At 45.6% G+C, this 26,666-nt stretch overlaps 1 protein-coding gene across 1 annotated transcript in view; it reads right to left on the bottom strand.

Moving 5' to 3' along the window:
* LOC145349917 (ATP-dependent 6-phosphofructokinase, liver type-like) overlaps window positions 1-26,666 on the bottom strand; it is a 63,438-nt gene that overhangs the window by 16,391 nt on the left and 20,381 nt on the right. Inside the window, exons 4-12 of the mRNA XM_080198583.1 lie at window positions 25,132-25,321; window positions 22,336-22,501; window positions 17,537-17,581; window positions 16,327-16,435; window positions 12,696-12,791; window positions 11,489-11,581; window positions 7,671-7,796; window positions 4,034-4,098; window positions 858-921 (exon numbers count right to left, since the gene is read on the bottom strand). Coding sequence (XP_080054709.1) covers window positions 858-921; window positions 4,034-4,098; window positions 7,671-7,796; window positions 11,489-11,581; window positions 12,696-12,791; window positions 16,327-16,435; window positions 17,537-17,581; window positions 22,336-22,501; window positions 25,132-25,321 — 954 coding nt within the window. The remainder of the gene's footprint in view (window positions 1-857; window positions 922-4,033; window positions 4,099-7,670; window positions 7,797-11,488; window positions 11,582-12,695; window positions 12,792-16,326; window positions 16,436-17,536; window positions 17,582-22,335; window positions 22,502-25,131; window positions 25,322-26,666) is intronic.

The raw sequence follows: 26,666 nt of genomic DNA, 5'->3' as shown, positions 1-26,666 counted from the left end.
TGTGCTGCAGCAGTACTCTGTGTCCACCCATCCCCCTGTACCCAGCACTTTATACCTGCCATCCCACCTCACATGGTGGATCCCCCCTCCCTCTGTGTACGATGCAAATAGCAACCAAGAGTGGGGAGCGCCTAGGATTTCCGCAGTCACACCACGTGCGAGAGGCCGAATGTCCTTTCCAGCTTAACATGGCTCCGGCTCTGAAGAAGATCGCAAGCAATTCGAAAAGATTGTGAATGTGGCCCAATCCATCAGGCAAACCAGCCTCCCATCCACTGACTCCGCCTACACTTCCCACTGCCTTGGAAAAGCAGCCAGCATAATGAAGGACCCCACATACCCCGGACATTCTCTCTTCCAACTTAGTCTGTCAGAAGAAAGATACAAAAGTCTTAGGTCACGTGCCAACTGACTCAAAAACAGCTCCTTCCCTGCTGCCATCAGACTTCTGAATGGACCTAGCATATATTAAGCTGATCTTTCTTTTCACCCTATCTGTGACAGTAACACTATAATCTTTACCCTACCTTTTTTGCTTCTCTGCTGCGTACTCTATGAATGGTATGCTTTGTATAGTGAGCAACAAACAATACTTTGCGCTGCATCCCAATACACGTGACAATAAAATCAAATCAGCTGACTCAGTGAGGTGTGCTGCAGCAGTGTCCACTCCCCACCCGCTGTACCCAGCACTTTATACGCTCCCTGCACCTGCCATCCCACCTCACATGGTGGTTTCCCTCAACGTAGAATGCAAATAGCAACCGAAAGTGAGGACTGCCTGGGGGTTCCTTAGTTATAGACGCACCACATGCGAGAGGCCCAACGTGGCAGCAATATTAACACTTTGTGCTTACCTTGTTCAGAGCAGGTTTCTGGTGGGCCAACAGCTTGTAGATGTTCCAGTTATTCTCAAAGCTCCTGTAGCAAAGGGAACAATAGAGTCCTCCATTAGGATCTCAGGTCTACTTGGTTTGCGTCACAAAGCATCCAGGGTGACCGTGGTGCTGTAAATTTATGTTGTTAAATTCACTGGGTAAAATTCAGACACAGTAACGGAGAACTCCATACACATCACCCTAGCAAGAAGTCTCCAGGTCAGGAACAGTCAAGGGAAAGCTCCTTACATCCAAAGATGTGTGGGCGAGATTGACTGGCCATGCTAAAGTAACCCTAATGTCAGGAGGATTAGCAGGGTAAATATGAGAGGTTACGGGAATAAGGCCTGGGTGGGACTGTCGTCGGTGTAGACTCGATGGGACATGTGGCCTCCTTCTGTAATGTAGGGATTCTATAATTCTATGATACATGTCCTCTTGAATGGGAGAGTGGCTGTTGTTCTTTAAGTGTGTTGGGTTTGGTTACTAGCATGCAAGAAGCCAATGGCCTGGTGGTAAAATTGCCACACTATTAATCCAAAAACTCAGCTAATGTTCTGGGGACCGGAGGTTCGAATCCTGCCATAGCAGATTGGATTAATGGAACGAAGAATCTACTGATGACCATGAAACTATTGTTGGAGAAGCCCATCTAGTTCACCAATGTTCTTTAGCAAAGGAAATTTTCCATCCTTACCTGGTCTGGCCAACATGTGACTCCAGAGCCACAGCAATGTGGTTGACTCCCAGCTACCCTCCAAGGGCAACTAGGGATGGACAATAAATGCTGGCCAGCCAGCGAAGCCCATGTCCCACAAATAAATATTTTTAAAAAACAGTGCATCAGAGTTTTCACTTCTATCAACAACCTCCTGTTGGTTTTGTTGATGGATTATTGTAATTTTTGTGTGTGTTTTCCGGGTAATCATTAGGTTCACAGGCAGGAGGTTCTTGTCTTAAGTTTTAGAAGGTTCAGTGCAGCAATATGGAGGGAGATGCATCCCGTATCTGGGAATACAGGATGCATCTCCCCCTCCACCATATTGTTGCATTAGCAGAGCTGTAATGTGGAAAATACGGTGCCCAATTTGTGCACCAACCCTCATAAATTGCGACGCAATAACATCTAGATAATGTTTTTGTGGGTCAGTGATAAATATTGGCACAGCACAGACCTTCTGTTCAAAACAACCCCATGTAATATTTTGTGCCCACCTCGGAGAAGTGGAGAAATTGCCTCAGTCTTGCAGTTTCCTTTATGTGAAAGGTAGCACCTCTGATAGGACAGCGCTCACTGGGAGTTACGGCTTGGAGTTTTGCTCAAACACTCCAAAGATGTGTAGGTCAGGTTGACTGGCCATGCTAAAATGCCCCTTGGTGTTGGGGGATTAGCAGGGTAAACATTTGGGGCTACGGGGATGGAGCCTGGGCAGAACTGTTGCTGGTACAGGCTTCATAGAATCAAAAGATCCCTACAGTGCAGAAAGAGGCCATTCGGACCATCAATTCTGCACCCACCACACAATCCCACCCAGGCCCCATCCCCTTGACCCCACTAGTCCCCCTGACACTAAGGGCCATTTATCTGGCCAATTAATCTAACCCGCACATCTTTGGACTGTGGGAGGAAACCAAAGCAGCCGGAGGAACCCCACACAGACATGGGGAGAATGTGCAAACTCCACACAGTGACCGGAGGCCAAAACTGAACCTAGGTCCCTGGCGCTGTGAGGCAGCAGTGCTAACCACTGTGTCACCATGCCGCTCATGGTACAGTGGCACGGCGGTTAGCACTTCTGCCTCACAAAGCCCCTACAGCACAGAAGGAGGCCATTCAGGCTGGTGGGCCGAATGCTCTCCTTCTGCGCTGTAGGGCTTCTATGATTCTTTTGGACTGGGGATTTGAACCCCTGACCTTCTGAGTTGCAGGGAAAGGTGCTGCCCATGGAACCATGTTGAAATATGGAGTGAAGCTCTCTAACACTGCCTCAGTGAGTCATGTTCACCATCTTCCGGTCCCTCAGGTGTTCATTACACAGCATGTGTTGGTGGCAGTTGCTTAAAAAGGAATCACAATCCTCATTAATCACTCGCTCTGTAAATATCCTGTCACTGGGGAAGGGCCCGGGAGGAATTACTCAGCTCAATGCATTGAAAGAATGTTGTGTCAATGCAGCTTGTTCACTGAACCCAACTCAGAATCTCTCCTGGCAATCCACAGAATCCCTATAGTGCAGGAGGCCATTTGGCCCATCCATCCCCTATACCCGCAGCCCCACATACTTACCCTGCTAGTCCACTTGACTCTTAAGTGGCAATTTAGCATAACGAATAAACCTAACCCGCACATCTTTGGACTGTGGGAGAAAACCGGAGCACCCAGAGAAAACCCACGCAGACACAGAGAGAATGTGCAGACTCCAAACAGACAGGGACCCAAGCCAGGAATCGAACCCAGGCCCCTGGCGCTTTGAGGCAGCAGTGTTAACCACTGATCCACACTGCCACCTCAAGCAAGCTCTGCTTCCACACCCAGGATACAAAATATTAAACTTGCACACTATAAAAGCTGCTCAATATTATTTCAAAGCATGTAAAAGATGCCGGATAGAATTCTCCGGGCGTGCTGGTCTAAAACCTGGAAATTCCTGCCTGACCATCAATGGTGTTTCACATTCTTCGCATCCCACCAGCTAAAACTCCAGTGGTGGACGAGATGGGAGAATTCCAGCTGCCATTTCTAAAGGTAGCAAAAAAAAAAATTGCAAACCAAGTGACAGTGAAGAAACTGAACCCTAGGGACTTCAGACTGAGGGGGAAGGGAAGGTCTGTGTTTCCGATGAGAAAATAACTTGAGCCTTCACCTTGTCCTCCCACGTGGACGCACAAGGTGCTCTCACGCTATTTTGAAGTACTGTCGAGGACTTCTCCAAGGGCACAGGGCCAACATTTATCCTTCGATCCACATTATCACATCGCTATTTGTGGGATCTTGCTGTGTATAAATTGACCGGCGCACTTTTAACGCGTGTCACCGGTCGCGAAGGACATTGGGAGGTGTGGAGTAACGCTACAGAACTGCAAAGCCTTTCTTCTTCTGATGGTTTGATGATATCTGCGACATGGATTTAAAAAAAAGGAGCAGGAACTCTTACCGGCCGCGCAGAGTGATGGCTTCTTCAAACCTCTTCTCGTTCATCGCTTTCTGAACATCCTTGGTCTTCAAACAAAACAAAAAATGACGAAATGAAGAAATCACCATTTTTTTTTAGCCAAAGTGTCAAAAATTAAACTCTCTGTCTCAGTTCTCCCCTCCTTCCACCTTCTCAGCTGAAGGTGACTCTTAGAAATCCGTAGATCCCTGTAGTCCTTTAATAGGTATTTGAGAAAAGAGCCGGGGTGGGGGGGGGTCATGTCATCCCTCTGATTGAGCAGTGACACAGGAACAATTCCTCAGTGAACTGGATAGAATAAAATCAAACCATATCGAAAAAGAATAGGTTCACCATTTCGCTCTCTGGTGTGTCCAGTGGCTGTCCTTATCACTGACACCCACAATGCACAGGTCAGTGGTGTACAGACAGGAACAAGACTATACTTCATTCTCCCTCACTGATTCTCCCCCTCACTCACTCAGGAGAGGCAAGGTTGCCAGAAATCGGCCGGGAGTCAAGCAGGAATCTAGCCCGGGTCCTCGGCCTGTGGTTTATTACTACGCCATGAAGTGTTTTAACCACCTCCACTTTGATATTGTGCTCTATGGTTCCACTTGCCCCTCTCCATTCTCTGCAACCACCAGCCCTCTGGATTCTGGGCGTTCCTCCACTTCTGGTCTTTTGTACAATCCTGATTTACTTCCAGTTCCTGGTCAGTCGCCAGCTCCTTAGGGGCTAAGCTGCTGGAATTCCCTGTCTCAACCTTCCTGCCTCTCTCCTCCTACTAAACACTGTTTCAAGCCTACCTGCTTGACTAGGTTTCTGGTCACTCGTTCTCCTATCTTCTTACGTGGCTCCATGTCCAAACTTTACCTGGCAATTCTCCTCTGAAGCACCTTGGGAGATGTTTTACTATGCTGACGGCGCTATACAAATGCAAGTTGTTAATTGATGGGATATAATGGGAGATCTGCTTAGTTTGTTTGTACATGACTAACATTATCGTAAAAATAAGTTTTTTAAAGCAGTAATTTAATCACTTGAGGACTAGGATTAAATTCCTCTTATTTAACTTATGCTAAAAGTCAGCTTTTGACCTTGGGGGCAGCATGGTTTGGCACAGGAGGCTAAACTGCCTTCTCATAAGAGACACTCATCATGTAACTTAATATGCAGAAAGCATTTTATACAGCAGCATTGCGATGATACAGAGAAAGTGTGTGGAATGGAGATATACAGAATCAGCACTGCAGACCCCAGTGCCCACTGTTTTTGAAGAAAACACATCAAATGTTAGGCCATTCAGCCCCTTGCAACTGCTATGCCATTGAGTTACATCATTATGGGCGACATGGTGATGCAGTGGTTAGCACTGCTGCCTCACAGCGCCAGGGATCCGGGTTCAATTCCCGGCTTGGGTCACTGTCTGTGTGAAGCTTGCATGTTCCCCCCATGCCTGCATGGGTTTCCTCTGGGTGCTCTGGTTTCCTCTCACAGTCCAAAGATGTGCAGTTTAAGTGAATTGGCCATGCTAAATTCTTCCTCAGTGTACCCGAACAGGTGCTGGAGTGTGGCGACTAGGGGATTTTCACAGTATCTTCGCTGCAGCGTTAATGTAAACCTACACGTGATTAATAAATAAATTTTACTTTTACTTTGCTTTGTCATGACTGATCTGTACATCAACTCCAATTATCTGCCTTAAAGTTAATTTATTAGTGTCACAAGTAGGTTTACATTAACACTATGATGAAGATACTGTGAAAATCCCCCAGTTGCCACATTCCAGCGCCTGTTCGGTTTACACTGAGGGAGAATTTAGCATGGCCGATGCACCTAACCAGCATATTTTTCAGATTGTGGGAGGAATCCAGAGCACCCGGACGAAACCCATGGAGACATGGGGAGAATGTGCAAACTCTGCACAGACAGTGACCCGAGGCTGGAATCGAACCCGGGTCCCTGGCACTGTGAGGCAGCAGTGCTAACCACTGTGCCACCGTGCTGCCCCATATTCTCTCTATTCCTACCCAATGAGAAAACTAACACTTTCAGTTTTATTACTGAAAAGAGAGAGGAATTGCTAAAGCTTTTCAACTGGACAAACAGAAGAATGCCAAATTTCGAAGGACCACAACAATTACTGTCCTGGTTGTTTGAAATTTGGCATTCCTGCCTTTGTCCTAATGAATGCTAGAAGAAAAACCTCAGCAATATCTTTTCAGCAATATTCAAGTTTTGTACCACCAAGAAACAATGTTTAGTTCAGGAATCTACAAACATCTGCAGCCTCGATAGCATTTTGGACAGGAGAGTTTCCCAGGTTTCCATTATTCTTTGTGTTAGAGAAGTGCTTCCTGACATTGCCACCTAGAATCATAGAATCTCTACAGTGCAGAAGGAGGCCTTTCAGCCCATCAAGTCTGCACTAACCATAAAGCCATTCAGGCCCTATACCGTCACATTTACCTCGCTAATCCCTCTAACCTATGCATCCTGGGACAATTTAGGGGCAACTTAGCATGGCCAATGTACCTAACCTACACATATTTGGACTGTGGGTAGAAACCAGAGCATCTAGAGGAAAGCTATGCAGACATGGGGAGAATGTGGAAACTCCGCACAGACAGTGACCCAAACTGAGAATCAAACCCGGGTCCCTGGTGCTGTGATGCAGCAGTGTTAACCACTGTGCCAATGTGTTGCCCTCAATGACCTTGGTCTCATTTTAAGATTATGTCCCCTTGTTCTGGATTTCCCTGACAGAGAAAATAATCTCTCTCTTGACCTACCTTATCTATGAATCTATTAGATCAAACCTCAATTTTTCATAATTAAGGGAATACAAGCCCAGTCTGTGTGACTGGTCTTCATAATGAGCATTTTAAGCTCAGGTACTGTTGGGGTGAATCTTCATCACACCTCCCCCAAAGCCAATAAATCCTTCCTGAGTGCCCGGAACTGAACACAAAGTTTACTTATTAGTGCCACAAATAGGCTTACATTAACATTACAGTGAAGTTATTGCAAAAATCCTCTAGTTGCCACACTCCGCTGCTGGTTTGGGTACACTGAGAGAGAATTTACTATGGCCAATGCACCTAACCATCACGTCTTTCGGACTGTGGAAGGAAACCTGAGCAGCCGGAGGAAACCCATGCAGACACAGGGAGAACGTGCAAACTCTGCACAGGCAGTGAGCCCAGCCGGGAATCGAACCTGGGTCCCTCGCGCTGTGAGGCAGCAGTGCTAATCACTGTGCCACCCTATGTACTCCAGAGGCAGTCTAACCAGCGTTCTGTAACATAACCTCCACCCCTTTTGTATTGCAGCTCCCTTGTAATCGAGGCTGGCATTCCATTATACCTGTTCACTGGCTACTGGAGATCTCTGTGCACGGAATCCTAAATCCCTCTGTCGCTACACAGTTCCTAGCTTCTCGTTATTCAGAAAACATTCGATCTACTGTCCTTCGGTCCGAACATCGGAGGTTGGCGCTGGATGAATGGGATCACAAGTTAATCAAGGCAATGAATGGAGGGAGGAGGAACCCGCTCAAAATAACAGGTTGCAACGGGAGGGATTGCTTGCCTGTCCTCAGCAAGAAACATCGCCAGGGAGAGGACCCGATACTCACCAGCTGCACACACTCCATCAGCGGCAGCCGCAAAGCCTGGTTACCAGACAGGCTGACCACACAGGATGAAGTCTCTGGCGAAGCGTCCAGGAGGGTGAGTACAGCCTCCATGCCCATCTTGCTGCTCTGAGAACAGAATGAAAGAAGATCATCAAACTGTGCAAGGAAACAAGCAAAGGAGGAAGGAATATAGATGGATAGGTTGATTTGATTTATTATTGTCACATGTATTGGTATACAGTGAAAAGTATTCTTTCTTGCATGCTCTACAGACAAAGCATACCGGGAGAGGGAAAGGAGAGAGTGCAGAATGTAGTGTTATAGTCATAGCTAAGGTGTAGAGAAAGATTAACTTAATGCAAGGTAGGCCCATTCAAAAATCTGATGGCATCAGGGAAGAAGCTGCTCTTGAAGTGGTTGTTATGTGACCTCAGAGTTCTGTATCTTTTTCCCTTTGGCAGGGAAAGAGGAAGTAGAGTGATGAAGCACGAACACTGGCTGGGCTGAATAATCCATTTCTGTGCTGCAGATGCTATACAAAGAAGCAGAAATGCTAAAGGCAATCCTGCTCTGGAAAGCTGATAGATTATGAAACATCATGGGTGAGATTCTCTGGTCTCCCACCCATGTGTTTCCTGCTGGCGAGAGGTGGTGTGTTGTTTGCTAGTGGCAGGATTCTCCAGTCCCACTGCTGTCAACAGACACCCCATGCCGGTGGGAAACCCGCGGAACTGAAGAATCGCGCCAGCGTGAATGACCGGAGAATTCCTGCCAATATGAAACATACCTGAAGAGCCTTAGCAATGATGACTATGCTATTAAATAGAAATGACACACACCATGGCTGCAATTTAATACATATTCCTACATTTAGTGCTGTTTCATATTTCAGCTGGATTTTAAATATATACTTCACAAATATCTGTGTATGATTGTGTGTAGGGGCGGGGGTTGAAGAGGAGTTGGGTGTTGCTGTTTCAAGCCAGCCTGGAGGTTCTGATGGAGATATCCAGATATCATCCTGTGTCCTTCTCCAAGAAGCCTGAAGAAGGAGCAGAAGTGGTTGCTTCTGCTGAAAATATGTCAGGAGAACAGCCCCCCACAACACCACCCTGCCCCCCACCGACCACTGTCCCTGAGTATTCTACCCCACAATACTTTCCAAATCTTTTGCCATTCAGATAACAGCACTGTTTGATTTTTTTTATTCATTCGTGGGACATGAGTGTCGCTGGCTGGGCCAGCATTTATTGCCCATCCCTAGTTGTCCCTTGAGAAGGTGGTGGTGAGCTGCTTTCTTGAATCGCTGCAGTCCACGTGCTGTGGGTTGGCCCACAATGCCGTTAGGGAGGGAATTCCAGGATTTTGACCTAGCGACTGTGAAAGAACGGTGATACATTTCCAAATCAGGATGGTGAGTGGCTCGGAGGGCACTTGGTGGTGTTCCAATGTATCTGCTGCCCTTGTCTTTCTAGATGGAAGTGGTCGTGGGTTTGGAAGGTGCTATCTAAGGATCTTTAGTGAATTGCTGCAGTGCACCTGATTCTGATAACTTATGACTACACGGGAGCTTGTTATATTAGGCACGTTTTATACTCAGTTTTTATATGTTCAAAGTAAAAAAGGATGGTTCTTAAATTTATTCTGGCTTACAGGGTTATAATTCTAAGGCAAGGATAGATAAATTTTTGAACAGTAAAGGAATTAAGGGTTATGATGAGCAGGCGGGTAAGTGGAACTGAATCTATGAAAAGATCAGCCATTATTGAATGGGGGAGCAGGCTTGAGGGGCCAGATGGCCTACTCCTGCTCCTAGTTCTTACGTTCTTAATTTTCCTCTTTATTTGTGCTAAAGAAAACAACGGTAAAAAAAAGTCACAAAAACAATATTTTTTAAAGAAAAGATTTGCTCATCTCTAATTCACCAAGGTTCCTTAGGCAGCACCTTCCAAACCCACAACCAGTACCATCTAGAAGGACAAGGGCAGCAGATACCTGGAACGCCACCACCTGGAGGTTCTCCTCCAAGTCACTCAACATCCTGACTTGGAAATATATTCAGCCGTTCCTTCACTGTCACTGGGGTGAACTCCTGGAACCCCCTCCCTAACAGCACTGTGGGTGTACCTACACCACATGGACTGCGTGGTTCAAGAACAGTTCAAGGCTGCTCAGCATCACTTTCCCAAGAGCAATCAGAAATGGGCAATAAAGGCTAGGCTAGCCTAGCCAGTGACACTCAACTGGAGGATCAAAAACAAAATCACTACCTAATTTACCATGCATTTTAGTTCCTTTCCTCCTGGCCTGTCAGCTGTCACTTAGTGAATAGATCTTTGTCCCAGGGTCAGAAGGTGGAGCATTCAAATCCAACTCAGGCCACAATCTGCAGCACAGTAAGAAGTCTCACAACACCAGGTTAAAGTCCCAACAGATTTATTTGGAATCACGAGCTTTTGGAGCGATGCTGCTCCTTCATCAGGTGAAGCCTTGTATCTTTGTCGAAACTTGATGTCTGTGTCGATATGCACGATCTTCTTGGAGATCCTCTCCACTTTAAGCCAGCAGTTGTCCATGGTAGCCACGATGTGGAGATGCTGGTCTTGGACTGGGGTGGGCACAGTAAGAAGACCCGAAGAAGGAGCAGCTCTCCAAGTGCCCACCCCAGTCCAACGTTGGCAACTCCACATCATGGCCACAGTTCTGAAGGAGTGGTTGTGTACTCTGGCCGGTTTTTAGCAATCAGCCAATGTCACTACAACAGGTCATCTGGTTGTTATCACACTGGCATTTGTGGGAGCTTGCCATGTACACATTACTTGTTGCATTTCCTATATTTGAGTAGTGACTGCACTCCAACAGTACTGCATTGGCTGTAATGCACTTGAGACATACTATATTTTTCTCTATTATGTTACTCCTACGATCAAAGAGACAAAAGCCTTGGGTGTTTACATAGCACCTTTCACATTCAAGATGCCCCAGAACATATTATAATCAATGGAATTTTACACACTGTCACTGTTGCTGGGTTGGCAAACAGAGCAACTGATTAATAGCAGCATAATGATGAATGATTTGTCTGGATCGGGTATGTTGAGAGAAATCCCCTGCTCTTCTTCAGAATAGGGTCAAGAGAAAGGGCAGACAAGGCTTCGGTTCAATATCTTATCTTGTGATTAGCATGTTCAACAGTGTAGTACTCCCACTATACTGCAGACTTTGTTTATATCCTGGAGTGGCTTTCACCCAAGGTCTTCTGTCTTGAAACAGAAGTGTGTTACTGAGTGCAGCCGACAATACACCGCACACACAGAGATAAACCGTTTTCAGATATGCCATAGCACCCTGTCATGCTCCAAAGCAGCAGTGCCACAAACAAGGCTGGCGTCAATGCCATCCTTTCTCGTCTTTTCACCAGTTTTCTCTTCCCACCACCCCCGCCCCTCTCCACCCACCGCCTAACATATGGGGTGGTGTACAGTTCCATTGCTCTCTCCCACAAACACCCATTCCTAATGTGTGAACCTCAATGATAAGAGCCAACAAGCACTGGGGGCAGATCCACCAACCCTGCTCCCCAGCCACAGCCCACACTTACCAGAGATCCTAGCTGTTTTCCCCCTTTCTAGTCAATAGCTCCCAAGGCCAGTTGTGGCATCTCCTATTACTGCTTCCTGCCTGTAATGATCTAATGCAGCAAACATTGGGTTCAGAGCCTGAAACCTCCTGATTGGGCTGACTGCTCAGTGAGTGGTATGTGGAGGTCCATGGTGAGCTGCCATTCACAAAGGCCCAGAGTAGGCATGTACACTTACCAGAATCCGATCGAAGGCAGAGGGCGTCCCTCCTCGCTGGACATGCCCCAAGACAGTGACCCGGGTGTCAAATCCAAGGCGCTTAGAAACAAGCTAGGAGGGAAAAAGAAAATCAGTGACGGAGGGAAGTAAGGAAGGAACCAGAGAGACAAGAATCAAGGAAAGGGAGAGGGACATTTAGTGAACCTTGCAACTCCAACTCATTGAAATACAGTTAACACACAGGGCAAGGGAAGAGGAGGAGATCTTTGAATGTCGTAGAAACCCTACAGTGTAGAAGAAGGCCATTCGGCCCATCAAGTCTGCACTGCTAACAATACCACCCTGGGCCCTAACCCCACAATTTACTTTGCTGATCCCTCTAATCTACACATTCCAGGACACTAAGGGTCAATTTAGCTTGGCCAATCAATCGAACCACACATCTTTGAACTGTGGGAGGAAACCAGAGCACCCAGAGGAAACCAATGCAGAGATGGGGAAGGTGTGCTGATACAGACAGTGACCCAAGCTGGGAATCAAACCTGGGTCCCTGGCACTGTGAAGCAGCAATGCTAACCACTGCGCCACCGATCTTGAGAACTAGTTTACAACTTTGTTAGATGTAACCTATCCCCAGTGAAAACATTCTCAATATGAACTGTGTGCTGTTTTGAATGGTAAAAAAAATACAAAGTCACCAGCCAGCCTCCTCCTGAATAAGGATTATAAATGCACGTCAGTGCAGGTTAGTTTCCACGTGCTTATGAGCAAGCTTCCAGTGCAAAGTGTAAATCTCAGACCCAAGGTGTGAATGGGATGAGATTCTAAACACTGTCTTATTGCTCAGTTCAGAGATTGTCTTCTGTAAACTCCAGTGTATAAAATACCCTTGAACTGGGATTTAAGTAGAAAATAGCCAGAGACGGGAATCAACATATTAAATAATCACGAATTTGAAACTAAACAGCCAGACACTTTACGTTGAACTTCACTGAATTAATAATTTGATTGACACCTGAGCCCAGGTCCAGAATCAATTTGTCCGATTTATATCAGGAGTCACCTGCCTCGTGCCTTAAACAGCTTGACTCTGGCCTCCATTTTTGCAGTCCAGTATTGAAAATGACAGTTGCACACAGGAACCCACCTTGGCAGTAGATATTCCTCATGCCACGTCAGTGCGGCTCTCACTGTCAGGTTTACGCACTGATAATCTTGTGCTTACCTCTTTTACGTAGTTGGAGCTGATGGAATTCCCTTGCCGGTCAATTGCTCCCTCTGCCAGGATGATGATGTTCAGCCGGGAGCCTCTGCTGCGACTCTGGAGGAAGGACGTGCCAGGTCAGTTAGTGCGGTGTTAATATTTATTTATTTATTAGCGTCATGAGTAAGGCTTACATCAACATTACAATGAAGTTACTGTGAAATTCCCCTAGTCGCCACACTCTGGGGCCTGTAGAGGTACACTGAGGGAGAATTTAGCACGGCCAACGCATCTAACCTGGAATTTGTAATTCTATTTGCATAAAAGTCACATAAAACTCAGTTCCTTATAAGATTAAAAATTGCTGCAACTGAGAGTCAGGCTATTTCCAGGACGGAATATGCATATTGATTGATATGTGGCCTCCTACTGTTAAAGTTTATTTAGAAAGTTTATTTATTAGTCACAAGTAAGGCTTACATTAACATTGCAATGAAATTCCCCTAGTTGCCACAGTCCGGCGCCTGTTCGGATCAATGCACCTAACCAGCACGTCTTTCGGATTGTGGGACGAAACTGGAGCACCCAGAGGAAACCCACGCAGACATGAGGAAAATGTGCAGACTCCACAGAGAGAGTGACTCAAGCCGGGAATCAAACCCGGGTCCCTGGCACTGTGAGGCTGCAGTGCTAACCACTGTGCTGCACTTTCATATCCTGACGCACAGAGTTGTGGGTTTCATAGTCCCATTCCAGTACAATTTTTAGGGAAGGGCTGCATTGCTGGGCGTGAGGTCATTCAGCCCCTTCTGTCCCTCAGATGGACGGAGAAGATCCCACTGAACTATTTCTAAGCAGGGTAAAGGAATGTGCCCTGGCCAACATTTAACTCTCCACCAATATAATTAACACCAATTATCTGGTCATTACCACATTTTGACCTTGCTGTGTGCAAATGGGTTCCTGCTTTCCCACATTCCAACAGTCACTGCACTTCAAAGAGCAACTGATTAGCTGTAAAGTTTGTTTTGAGATATCCCAAGGTCACGAAAGGCACTACATTAGTACAAGTCTATGTTTGTTGGGTTAATTGGACCAACTGTAGGACCATTGTGGGGTAATTATATCCTTGTAAGAGTGTCAGTGCAGTACTAGACACAGGAAGCAGCATCTAATGGAATAACAAATGTCTCTAAAATTTGACCAATGTTGCAGAACGGAATAATCCCAGCCTACTGACGTTACTGCCAGTAGCTGAATACAAGTTGATTCACAAGACTCCCCCCCAACCCCTTCCCACCAAATTACTGATAATCTCATGTCAACAGCGGAAGCTGATGTCAAGGTATCTTTTCACCCATATTGCAATCCATGCGCGTCACAGCACAATCAAATGTCTCACTAATTCCACAGGGTTTGGGGTTTACATTTGTTCTGGGACTTCTCAAACAATAAGTCGAGGCACCATAATCACGATTGGAAGGTTCCTCTGTATCCTCCTCTGGCCCTACATCCCAGGGTGCACCCTCCCCTGTCCTGACTCTGGTTGACTCAGGATCTCCCAACCCTCGGCTCCATTAGCGATAGAGCCTGCAAATCGGCATTTCCCCTCCCAACAATAACTTGCATTTACATAGCACCTTCACTGTGCCAAAACGCCCCAAGGTGCACTACAGGAGCACCAACAGAGAAAACCTGGCACCAAGCCACAAAAGGGAACATGAAGAGAGGTGATCAACATTTTGAGTAAAGAGGTGGTGTGAGATCCTCTGTCTGGTTTGTTCTGGTTAAAAGTCTTCATTTCAAGGTATTTCTGCCTATGTAACTAATTATGCTATGCTTTAAAGCTAACTTAGCTAACCTGACCACATTTTGAAACTCAACTTGGAATTCTGGGTTGAGCCTAGAAATTGACTACATTTGAAAGCGCAATGTTAACAGAAATGGTTTTTAATCATAAAGAAGATGTCATGGTTACAGCTGCGAATTGTTTTTGAAAGTTGGAGACTGTGTACACCTGGTAGTTTCACAACACAAGATAACCGAAAAGTCATAATGCTCTATATAGCTATCGGTTGTTCAGTTGTGTTGAATCTTGTACAAGTTCAAGTCTGTAATTGGGACTAGTTTTCTGGGCCCTCTCTTTTTTGCCCCCAATCTTAAGTAATTTTTTAATTTCAAATTATATTCCACAAAGACAATCGTTTTTAAAAGCATACCAAGTCCAGTCCACACGGTCCATTCGGAGGAATGAATGGGTCCTGCAAGGGGGTTCTAAGGAGCTTCTTAAAAGGAAAATGGGTTGGAGAGATTTCCAGAGCTTAGGGCCTGGATAGCAAGTCTTCATTACAACGTCTGGGAAAGTAACCAACTCGAGACCTGTTACTTTCTCACAGACGGATGTATATAATTAAAAGAAAAAGGACTTGCATTTATATTTAGTAAGTGGTATTCTCTTCCCCAGAAACCACTGGAAGCTGGGTCACTGAATTTATTTTCAATTGGATCCACCATAATCTTGTAAACTGGCAGAGCAGGATCAAAGGATCTATTCTTGTTCCTGAGGCTGTCATCCCTATAGTGAGTACTCTGGGGAGATCTCCCATGGCCTTTGGGTACTTCCATGGAATCCTTTAAACCCATCTGAGAAGGCAGGCAAGGCCTTGATTTAATCTCTCATGTGAATGACAGCACTTCTGGGAGTGCAGCACTCCCTCAGTCCTGCAGCGTAGTATCAGCATTCTTTCTGTGCTAGTGTAAGGCACTGTCTTCTGGTTACAGGGACCTGCAACTGGATGATCTCTTAATGGAAAATGGAGCAATGTAACAGGACAGAGGGAATGGGAGAAAGGATTTGTGGGCAGCACGGTGGTTCGCACTGCAACCTCACAGCGCTAGGGACCTGGGGTCACTGTGGAGTTTGGAAGTTCTCCCTGTGTCTGCGTGGGTTTCCTCCAGGTGCTCCAGTTTCCTCTTGCAGTCCAAAGATTAGATTGATTGCCTATGCTGAATTACCTCTTAGTGTCAGGGGAATTAGCAGGGTAAATATGTGGGCTTATAGGGATAGTGTCTGGGTGGGATTGTCATTGGTGCAGGCTCGATGGGCCAAATGGCCTCCTTCTGCACTGTTGGGATTTTATGAACTTCAGAGCAAATAAAGTGTTGAAGCACATTGTTTATGGTCCTGGATTAGTGACCTAGAGGCTGAATAATTACTCCACAAGACATAAATTCAAAACCCACCATAGCACCCCGAGAACCTGGAATTAATATTTGGTAAGAAGCTGTCGGAAGTGCCATAAATACCAATCAATTCATGAATATCCTTTGGGGAAGAAAAGCTGCCAGGCTGGCTGAGCCTTCTCCCACCAAAGTGCTGACTTTTGACTTCCCTCTGCAACAACCCAACGAGTGGCAATTAGAGATAAGTAACAAATGCCTGCATTGCCAGTGCTACCCACTCCCCAAGAATAGTTACGTTAACCAATTCATTACACTGGATCTGGAGCTGTTAATGCGCAGACTGTAAATTGATCGGGACATGTTGTCGACCCTCTTATTTAGCCAACTGATGGTCAGAGCTGGGAATTGAAGAGATGGTCTGTCATGTTCAGAGACTTCCCAATGTTTAAGCAGCGCCCACAATCCTTACCTCTCCAAGCCTCTTGCACATGAAATCCTCCCAGCCGTCCTCTGGAGGGGCCTCTGGAATGAAGAGCCAGTCTGCACCAGAAGCCAATGCAGACACCAGAGCCAGGTACCTACACAAAACAATACCACCAGACGGGTTACATGGCCAGCCAGTAACAGGGAAACCACTGCTTTGATGGAACTAGCTGCAATTGTATAGAATTACAGCACAATCAGCCCTATATAACACTGCTTATGCTCCATACACGCTTCCCCATGAATGCTGTTTGTCTCAACTATCCTACGTTGTAGCAAGTTCCACATTGGGGTGGCATGGTGGCACAATGGTTAGCACTGCTGCCTCACAGTGCCAGGAACCTGGGTTCGATTCCTGGCTTGGGTCGCTGTCTGTGTGGAGTTTGCACATTCTACCTGTGTCTGCGTGGGTTTCCTCTGGGTGCTCTGGTTTCCTCCCATACTCCAAAGATGTGCAGGTTAGGTGGATTGGCCATGCTATAATTGCCTCTTAGTGTCAGGGGGTCTAGCTAGGGTAAATGCATGGTGTTATGGGGGCGTGGCCCGGGTGGGATTGTAGTTGGTGCAGACTCAATGGGCTGAATGGCCTCCTTCTGCAGTGTAGGATTCTATGATTGTAACCACTCTTCAGGTAAAAAAAAGTTTCTCTGGAGTCTCTTATTGGATGTATTAGTGACTATCTTCAGAGTTGTGGCCCCCTAGTATTAAGACTCAAGCATATGTGAAAACAACTCCTCTACATCTACTCTATCAATCCCCTTTGTAATCACAAGAGTTGTTACAGTGCAGTAGGAGGCCATTCAGCCCATTATGTCTGCATCAGCTCTCCAAATAAGCATTATGACTTAGTGCCATTCCCCTGTACTCTTGCTCAAATAATCTTCTAATGCCCTCTTGAATGCCTCAATTGAATCTGCTTCCAACACATTTCCAGGCATTGCATTCCAGACCCCAATCACTCACTGCACGTGGTGACTGCATTGTGTGAACTGCACTGGGTGAAAGGTTTTTCTCACATCACATATGTTTCTTCTGGAAATCACTTTAAATCTGTGCTCTCTCGTTCTCGATCCTTTCACCAGTGGGAGCAGTTTCCCCCTATCTACTCTGTCCAGCATGCCCCTCCACTTGTTTTTTTTTTAATAATTAGCTTTTCGAGGCTAAGAGTTTGAATGTCACATGAATCTGCAACTTACCCACAATGTCTGCCCATGACTTCAAGCACAAAGGTTCTCTGGTGGCTGCAGAGTGAAAAAGAGAGGCAGATTACTACAACCCAAAACGTTAATTAGCCAGCTTAGACCCCTATTCGAGGTGAGCCCAAGGCAACAAAACTGTTTGTGCTCTCAGACGCAAGAATCCAAAGTGAAATGGCTGTTTCCAGTCCCACAGTGACTCAGTGACGCACCATCTCAGTTTACCTTCTAATTTCAGCTTCTCTGCTGTTTGGCCATTCACACCTTCTACCCTCTCTGTGGGCTGCCATTAGCAGCCTTTTCCCTTGTTTCTGTGGCTATGATTCACCTTTCATTCCCTCACCCTGCAGTATAAATATCTCTCACTTTCTATGTCTTTTAGCTTTGACAAAGGGTCACCTGGACTCGAAATGTCAGCTCTTTTCTCTCCCTACAGATGCTGCCAGACCTGCTGAGATTTTCTAGCATTTTCCCTTTTGGTTTCAGATTCCAGAATCCGCAGTAATTTATTTTTTATTTTTGCCCACAGTGATTTGTTGACTCTTAACTAAACAGCAGGAGTGGCTCAGCAAGCTAATAAACTACTGGATGGACAACAATGTGGATGGGATCAAAGGTTATGGGGATTAGGTTATTGAGTTGGACAATCAGCCATGATCATAATGAATGGCAGAGCAGGCTCAAAGGGCCAAATGGCCTCCTCCTATCTTCTATGTTTCTATGTTAGTGAAGGCTATCTCTGCAATGCCTACAATCAACCGACTTCTTTACGTTGATCACGTACCAACCGACTCAAGAACAGCTTCTTCCCTGCTGCCATCAGACTTTTGAATGGACCTACCTTCCATGAAATTGACCTTTCTCTACACCCTAGTTGTGACTGTAACACTACATTCTGCACTCTCTCTTTTCCTTCCCTATGAACGGTCTGCTTTGTCTGTAAAGTGTGCAAGAAACAATAATTTTCACTGTGTGCCAATACATGTTGACAATAATAAATCAAATCAAATCAAAACCTAAGAATGAAGTCATAAAATGAATACTTTCATTTTTTCCATACTTTCATACTCAATAACCTAATCCTGCTTTTTCCCCATAACCTTTGATCCCATCCGCATTGTTGTCCATCCAGTAGTTTATTAGCTTGCTGTGCCACTCCTGCAGTTTAGTTAAAAGTCAACCAATCATTGTGGGCAAAAATAAAAACAAAATTACTGTGGATGCTGGAATCCGAAACTAAAAGAGAAAATGCCGGAAAATCTCAGCAGGTCTGGCAGCACCTGTAAGGAGAGAAAAGAGCTGACGTTTTGAGTCCAGGTGACCTTTGTCAAAGCTAAAAGACATAGAAAGTGGGAGATATTTATACTGCAGGGTGAGGGAATGAAAGCTGAATCATAGCCACAGAAACAAGGGGAAAGGCTGCTAATGGCAGCCCACAGAGAGAGTAGAAGGTGTGAATGGCCAAACACAATAGGGGTGGAGCGTGGCAGGCCAGAAGCATCGTGACAGGTTTGACTCCTGATAAACCCACTTTTTGCCTGACATCCAATTCTCCAGGAACTAGCAGGCCTGAATAAGCCTGCCCCTCCCTCACAATACCTCATCTCTCGAGTCAGAAAATTATGGACCACAAAATCTTTGCTGAATCCTCGCTGCGGTATTGAGGGAGGGCTGCACCATTTGAGAAACCTGCCGTGATTTTGTGCCCACTTTTGCTCCAAGCCCAAAGGGGGATGGGAGCGCAAAATATCACCAGAGTGAAAAAAAAAGAGAATATTTTGAGCTGCTGGCCTTTTCTGGCCTTCCTTGCAGGCCTGTTGGTGTGGGCCTGCAGATTCTTTCTGCACGGGGTGACGCACAATGTGGTGGTAAAGTCCGGCTGTGCAGTTGGCAAGCTGCGGAAAGAATGGAAAATTCCATCCACCGTCTGCCCTCGAGTAGTCATAGAAGATACTGCGCTGAAGAGAAGCAGGAGAATTAGCCCCAGTACCCTGGCCAATATTATCCCCCAACCAACACGGCAGTTTAAACTAGTTACTTAACACACTGATATGTGTGGGAACTTGCCGTGTGCAAAGAATATAGGCAGTTTCTATTTTACAGCCATGGCTACAGTTTAGAAGGTACTTCACTGGCTGCAAAGCTACTTTGGAATGTCCTGAGGGTGTGAAAAGAACTCTGAAAGTACAAATCTGTCTTTACTCTCCACAATAACAAAGATAGGACACTTCATGTTTTTTTAATTCATTTATAGGATGCTGGCTGGCCAGTATTTATTGTCCAATGGCAGTTGAGAATCAACCACATTGCTATGGTACTGGAGTCACCTGTAGGCCAGACTGGGTAAGGATGGCAGATTTCCTTCCCTAAAGGATATTAGTGAACCAGTGGGTTTTTCCGATAATCGACAATGATTTCACGGTCATCAGTAGATTTTTAGTTCCAGATTTATTTATTTTTTATTGAATTCAAATTCCACCATTTGCCGTGGCTGGATTCGAACCCGGGTCCCCAGAACACTAGCTGAGTTTCTGGATTAATAGTCTAGTGATAATACCACTAGGCTATCACCTCCCCTGTGAGAGGGGCAAAAAAACAGAGGGAGTAGCTTTAACAAATAGCTCAAACAGGCAAATATCCTGAACAGCAGCAGGATCAATCAATCTGGCAATGCACTAGCTACTTATCCATGGTTGAACTAATAAGGCTTTATAGTTTGGGAGTAAAGGTCGGATGAACACCAAAGGTTGAAACGTCCTTCAAACCCACTGGAAATGCTACAACTCTTCACTTGCAGTTTCTGCAAGTCAATTCAATTTATTATCTCGATAATAGCTGATGACACGCTGGACGCAGTTTCTTTTCCCCTGAGACAGAGCAATATTACAAAGTGAACGGTGAAACAATGCCCAGGAGTACTGCTGATAAGCTGTTTGATCAGCTTTATCTGAAATGCCATTACTGGGTGTGTTCTGTTCAGGGTGTAATAAATTGAGTTAATCTTTGATGGAATGAACATTTTCATAGCATATAGACAAACGTGTTGTCCTGAAGGTACAGGGTTCATCAACAAATCAGAGACTTCACACACGCAAAAGCCTGAATCTAAAACAAACCTGAAATGGGGAGTGAAGAGGAAGAGATTAAATAGGCCCCATGATTAATCTGTGTATGCTCCCACACTGCCTGTGAATACAGTTCTCGGGACTCACAGCAAAAACTTGACTTTAAAAGTGGCCTGCACATAGTAAAAGAGCCTCACAAACTTGTTTTACCGCAATCCCTGAGGAGATATTAAGACAGGGGACCAAAAGCTTGGCTAAAGTGGTGGCCGTTAAGGAGGGTGTTGAGGGAGAGAGAGGTAGAGAGGTTTAGGGAGGGAATCCCAGAGCTCAGGGCTAAAGCAGTTTAAGGCATGGCCGGCAATCGTGAAGAGATGAAAATCAGGGGTGCTCAAAAGGTTGGAACTGGAGGGCTGCAGGGGTATTGGGCAGTTGTAGGGATAAAGGAGGTTCTGGCAATAGAGAGGGGCAAGAGATTTGAACACAAGGATGAGAGTTTCAATTTGGAGGTGTTGGCTGGAGTCAGAGAATTGGCATCCTATTTACTGGTGGGTGGCTACAAGAGTGGGTGCACCAAAGACAGGCCATCCGGAATATAAAAGCAATAGGAGCAGGGCGTGACTGCAGTCACTTGCTTTAATTTCTAATTGGACTTGCCATTAGCAATCGAGGTGTGTGTGTGTGTGTGTGTGTGTGTGTGTATGTGTGTGTGGTGTGCGTCAGTGGTATGTGTCAGTGTGTGTGTGGTATGTGTCAGTGTGTGTGTGGTATGTGTCAGTGTGTGTGTGTGTACGTGTGAGCGTGCATGTGTGTGTGTGCCAGATCCTGGCAATCACTCTGACATCATGTTTAGTAATATTGGATTCATTTTCACCTTTGGAATGTTATTTTGGTGAAGTTTGCAGTCTGAAGAAAATAGACCGTGGAATACTGTGCTGCCTCACAGCTGAATCAAAGGCACCATTCATCTCTCTTCAAGTGCTGGCACGTTAACATGGTTATCAATTCAATGGCTTCTGACTCATTAAAACTGGGTCCAGATCCAATGAGTGCACGGTCTATTTAACATTCTTAATGGGCTGGTCAAAGTGTCCCAAGAACGCTCTCCCGAGGGGACCTTGATCACCTGGTAATGTTACCAGGGCAGCTCACCTTGAAAGGAACATGTTTGTCGTTAAAAATTGCCTTGTGGCCCTCTCATCTTTTTGGCAATTCTCACAATCACTTGAAATAAAGGCACCTTGTTCAGGACATTTAAGGAAAAGGGGCAAACGTAGTGAGTAAAAATGCTGTCCAAGCTAGTACTGAGCCATACTCACCAGAACTACCTCAGATCAACTCTCAGCCTGTGCTTGGAGACAAAAGCCTCTGCACTAAGGAAGCATACAATGGACAGGCACAGAGCTTGGCTCAGTTGATTGCATTTGTGCGTCTGAGTCTGAAGATTTTAGGTTTAAGCTCCACTGTCAAACCCTAGTGTTTAGTTTGGGCTGACATTTCAGTGCAGTATTGAGGGAACGCAGCCTTACCCGATGAGTTGTCAAACTCCTGTTCAGATGGAAGTTTAAGATCTTTCATCACTATCCACAGAGAAGTGAGTTCTCCCCTAATCCTAACCAACACCCATTCTATTGTTGGTCATCGTGAGACTTTGCTCTAAGCATTATGCTTGCACGTGTAACGTTCTATGATCTCTGCCTGCTGTCTACAATCAAGTCTATTCACACTTAGACATACCTCTGTGCCGTGGTGGTTATGGCATCAATAACTTCCATAATCCTGTGCAGGGCAGAGTCTGTCCCAATAGTCATGTCAGTCCCACAGAAGTCATTGTCAATCGATCCCACCATCCCAACAATGTTGAGGTGGGAAAACTGCTGGGAAACTTCTTCTGTGATTTTACCTGAAGGACAAACAGAAAATAAGCCTGGATTCTTTTTTTGTATATGTTTAGCCAATGACATGCAGTCGCATAACCATTTGCAGTTAGTGTTTATTCAGCAGAGCTAACGGTTACTATCTCAGTAACTCTGTGGAGTTCCTGGTTATTCTGCAAGGTAAGGATTACTCACGGTGTAAATGGGGCTCCTGGTTATGCAACACAGTACATATTTTAAGAACTGTTATTAGCCAGAAATGGAAGGGTAAGTAATATCCTTCCTGCAACCCTGGCTGAAATGTGTGTGCATGGGGTAAGGTTGATACAGGATTGGGCTCAGTTGGGATGTCTCCTGTGCGCAAATTGCCCCTCAAGACTCATTCATCCTTGTGGAGTTTGGATGTTCTCCCTGTGTCTGCATGGGTTTCCCTCAGGTGCTCTGGTTTCCTCCCACAGGTTAGGTGGATTGGCCATGCCAAACTGCCCCTTAGTGTCCCAGGATGTGTAGGTTAGATGGATTAGCCATGGGAAATATGTGAGGTTATGAGTTAAGATGTGGGAGAGAAGGCCCTGGATAAGATCCTCTCGTCAAGAGTTAGTGCTGACCCGTGGGCCAAATGGCCTCTTCTGTACTGTAGGGATTCTATGATCACTTGAAGGGGATAGCCAAGGAAAGACAATAGCCCAGCAAAGAATCAATGCCTTCAGGAAAATAAGTCAAGGAATTGATGGAAACGCCAAATAATAGTTGAATAACTAGGAACTCCTACGCAGTGCGTAATGCTTACCCTGCTGAATATCGATATACGGTGCTCATGGATATTAACAGGACTTCACTTGACAATATCCTTTAGTTAACGTCTTGGAAAGGAGTGTTCTTTTTCAGTAATTCTGCTCTCACTCCTTTCAGTAGGTTTCCTCCAGGCAGCTGTTCCCAGACAGCTGTCCTTTGGCTATGCCCTTCCAAAACAAGGCTGCTCATTCCAGGTTTTGGGTTTCCTCACTGCTGCTGCAATCAGGCAGCATTTAGGATATATCATCTCGCACTGGCACAACCCAGGAAGGTAAGGGATGAGAGGGGGCCTGTACAGCGCTGATGTTTAATTTGTGAACACCAACAGGCCACTGGATTGCAGAGTCCTTCACCCCCCACCCCTAGCTCAAACCGGTCCTCATCCAACATAGAATCCCTACAGTGCAGAAGGAGGCCATTCAGCCCACTGAGTCTGCACCGACCACAATCACACCCAGGCCCTAACCCCACAAACCCATGCGTTTACCCTATCTAGTCCCTCTGACACTAAGGGGCAATTTAGCATGGCCAATCCACCTAACCCACACATCTTTGGACTGTGGGAGGAAACTGGAGCACCTAGAGAAAACCCACAGAGACATGGGGAGAATGTGCAGACTCTACACAGACAGTGACTCAAACCCAGGTCCCAGGCACCAGTGCTAGCCACTGTGCCACATGCGATATTCTCTGCCACAAACCTGAGTGCAAGCAAGAGTCTTCAAATGATTAGAAAATAAACTGAAAACACTTGCATGAGAAAGAGGAATATCTATGAGGAACATCTATGAGGAACATCCAGGAAAAGTGGGAATTAGATTAGTATATAGGTGATGAGGAAAATAGTCGGTTTCTGTGCAGTCACTGAATAATGATCAGGAGCAGGAATTCAGGCTCCAAGATCCTGAGGGTAACTGTTGGCCCTGCTTCAGAGTTAACAAACTCAGCACAGATCCTGTACACTCTGGGTTATAAGGTTCATTCCTACCAACTAGCCAAGAGGATTACATTGACAGGATGTTCAGGATGTACTTTTATAAACATGTTTTTCTATCTTTTTATCCAATCTTTCAGAGGGTGAGAATGTGGAAATTGTGACCAGTTGGGACACGGCAGTACAGGAGGGTGAAAGTAATAGGTAAGGACGGTAAGGGTGAAATGGTGTGAGTTAGGAGGAGGCTTGCGTGCAGCATAAGCACTAGAATGGCCTGAGTAAAGTGTTTCAGAGATTCAGAATTTCTCAGGCTCCCCTATAGAGCTACACTGACGGTTATATTACTCACCAGGAACTGGTGAAAATTTGACTCCCTAAAATTGCCAAGAATGGCTGATAAAGTATTAACTTTGTGTCATTATTGCACTCTTATTCCAATATATGGACTTGATGGTTTGAGTTATAAGGAGAGGCTGGATAGGCTGGGACCTTTTTCTCTGGAGCGTAGGAGGGTTATGGGTGATCTTATAGAGGTCTATAAAATAATGAGGGGCATAGATAAGTCCATGTCTTTTCCCATAGGTAGGGGAGTTCAAAACTAGAGAGCGTAGGTTTAAGATGAGAGGGGAGAGGTACAAAAGTGTCCAGAGGGGCAACTCTTCCCACATAGAAGGTGGTGACTGGAATGAGAGGCAGCAGTAGAGGCAGGTACAATTTTGTCTTTTAAAAAGCATTTAAATGGTTATATGGGTAAGATGGGTATAGAGGGATATGGGCCAAATGTGGGCAGTTGGGAATAGCTTAGTAGTGAAAAAAAAAGGCGCCATGGCCAAGTTGGGCCGAAGGGCCTGTTCCCATGCTGTATGACTCTATATGTTCCGTAGGTGCTTGTGGGAGGAGTAGGTTGATATATTAAAAGGCACTTACCCTCTTCGACAAGACTGGCCAGCAGGTCACTCCACTCAGTCCGGAAGATGTTGGCCCCAGTTAGACTGCCATCTCCCCCGATCACACACAGGTTGTTGATGCCATGCTTCACCAGGTTGTGAGCTGCTGCCTGGCGACCTTCACGAGTGCGGAAACTCTTGCATCGGGCACTGCCAATGATCGTTCCACCCTGCTCAGCAGACGGAGAGAAAGATTCCCATGACAACAGTGGGCCACAGCTGCCATATTAAAAGTCTCAAACACTTGCAGAAGGTGCATCAGAAGCTGATCAGATTCATGCAAAATAAAAAAGAAGTGCAACGAGATGCTCTGGCTCCAGACGATGATTCTCCATTGCCTGAAATTACCGTGGGTCATTCCAGATTTCTGCATTCCCAACTTCGGCAGCTTAAGCAGCTGATATGGGATCCTCGTGGAAAGTTTGTTCGGGATACTCCCTAATTTCTAATTTCCTCAATCTACATTAGAGCATCTCTGCATCTACCTGCTTATTCTTATTCACTTTCTTCTCTTTAACAAACAGCTATCTTAAATACATTGAAAGTACTTTTAATTTTTACACTAAATATTTAAGGATGTATCTTCCCAGATAACCTTCCATTTCATACTCTCAAAATCTGTCCTTTTTATATAGGAATTTAGGGGATTAGGAGCAGCAATAAGCCATTCGGCTCTTCGAGCCTGCTCCGCCATTCAATCAGATCATGGCTGATCTCTCCCTTGTCTCAAATCCACCTCCCCATCTGTTCCCTGTTTCTCTTTAACCTGGTTTTTAATTCTGAAATATATCTATCTCTTTTCTGAAACCACTCAATGATTCAAGTTCCACTGTGCTATGGGACAGTGAGTTCTGCCCTCTCAATGTCAACAAAACGAAGGAGATATTCACTGACTTCAGGAAACATAGTGGAGGACACGTCCCTATCTACATCAATGGGGACAAAGTAGAAATGGTCGCGAGCTTCAAGTTTTTAAGCGTCCAGATCACCAACAACCTGTCCTGGTCCCTCCATGCATACGCCATAATCAAGAAAGTCCATCAACACCTCTACTTTCAGTCAGAAGACTAAAGAAATTTGGCATGTATGCTACAACTCTCACCAATTTCTACAGATGCACCATTCTTTCTGGTTGTATCACAGCTTGGTATGGCTCCTGCTGTGTCCAAGTCTGCAAGAAACTACAAAGGGTTGTGAATGAAGCCTAGTCCATCACTCAAACCAGCCTCCTATCCATTGATTCTGTCTATACTACCCACTGCCCCAGAAAAGCAGCCAGCATAATTAAAGAGCCCAGCACCCCAGACATTCTCTCTTCCATCGGGAAAAAGATATCTACCAACCAACTCAAGAGCAGCTTCTTCCCTGCTGCTGCCAGACTTTTGAATGGATTTACCTTGCATTAAGTTAATCTTTCTCTACACCCTAGATAGAGTGCTCCGGTTTCCTCCCATACCCCAAAGATGTGCTCTTAGGCTGATTGGTGTAACAAATTGTCCCTAAATTATTCTCCCC

Source organism: Carcharhinus amblyrhynchos, chromosome 11 (genome assembly GCF_965287045.1).
Source record: "Carcharhinus amblyrhynchos chromosome 11, sCarAmb.v2.hapA, whole genome shotgun sequence".
In the NCBI taxonomy this organism is placed as follows: Eukaryota; Metazoa; Chordata; class Chondrichthyes; order Carcharhiniformes; family Carcharhinidae; genus Carcharhinus; species Carcharhinus amblyrhynchos.
This window is presented reverse-complemented; position numbering and strand designations above follow the sequence as displayed.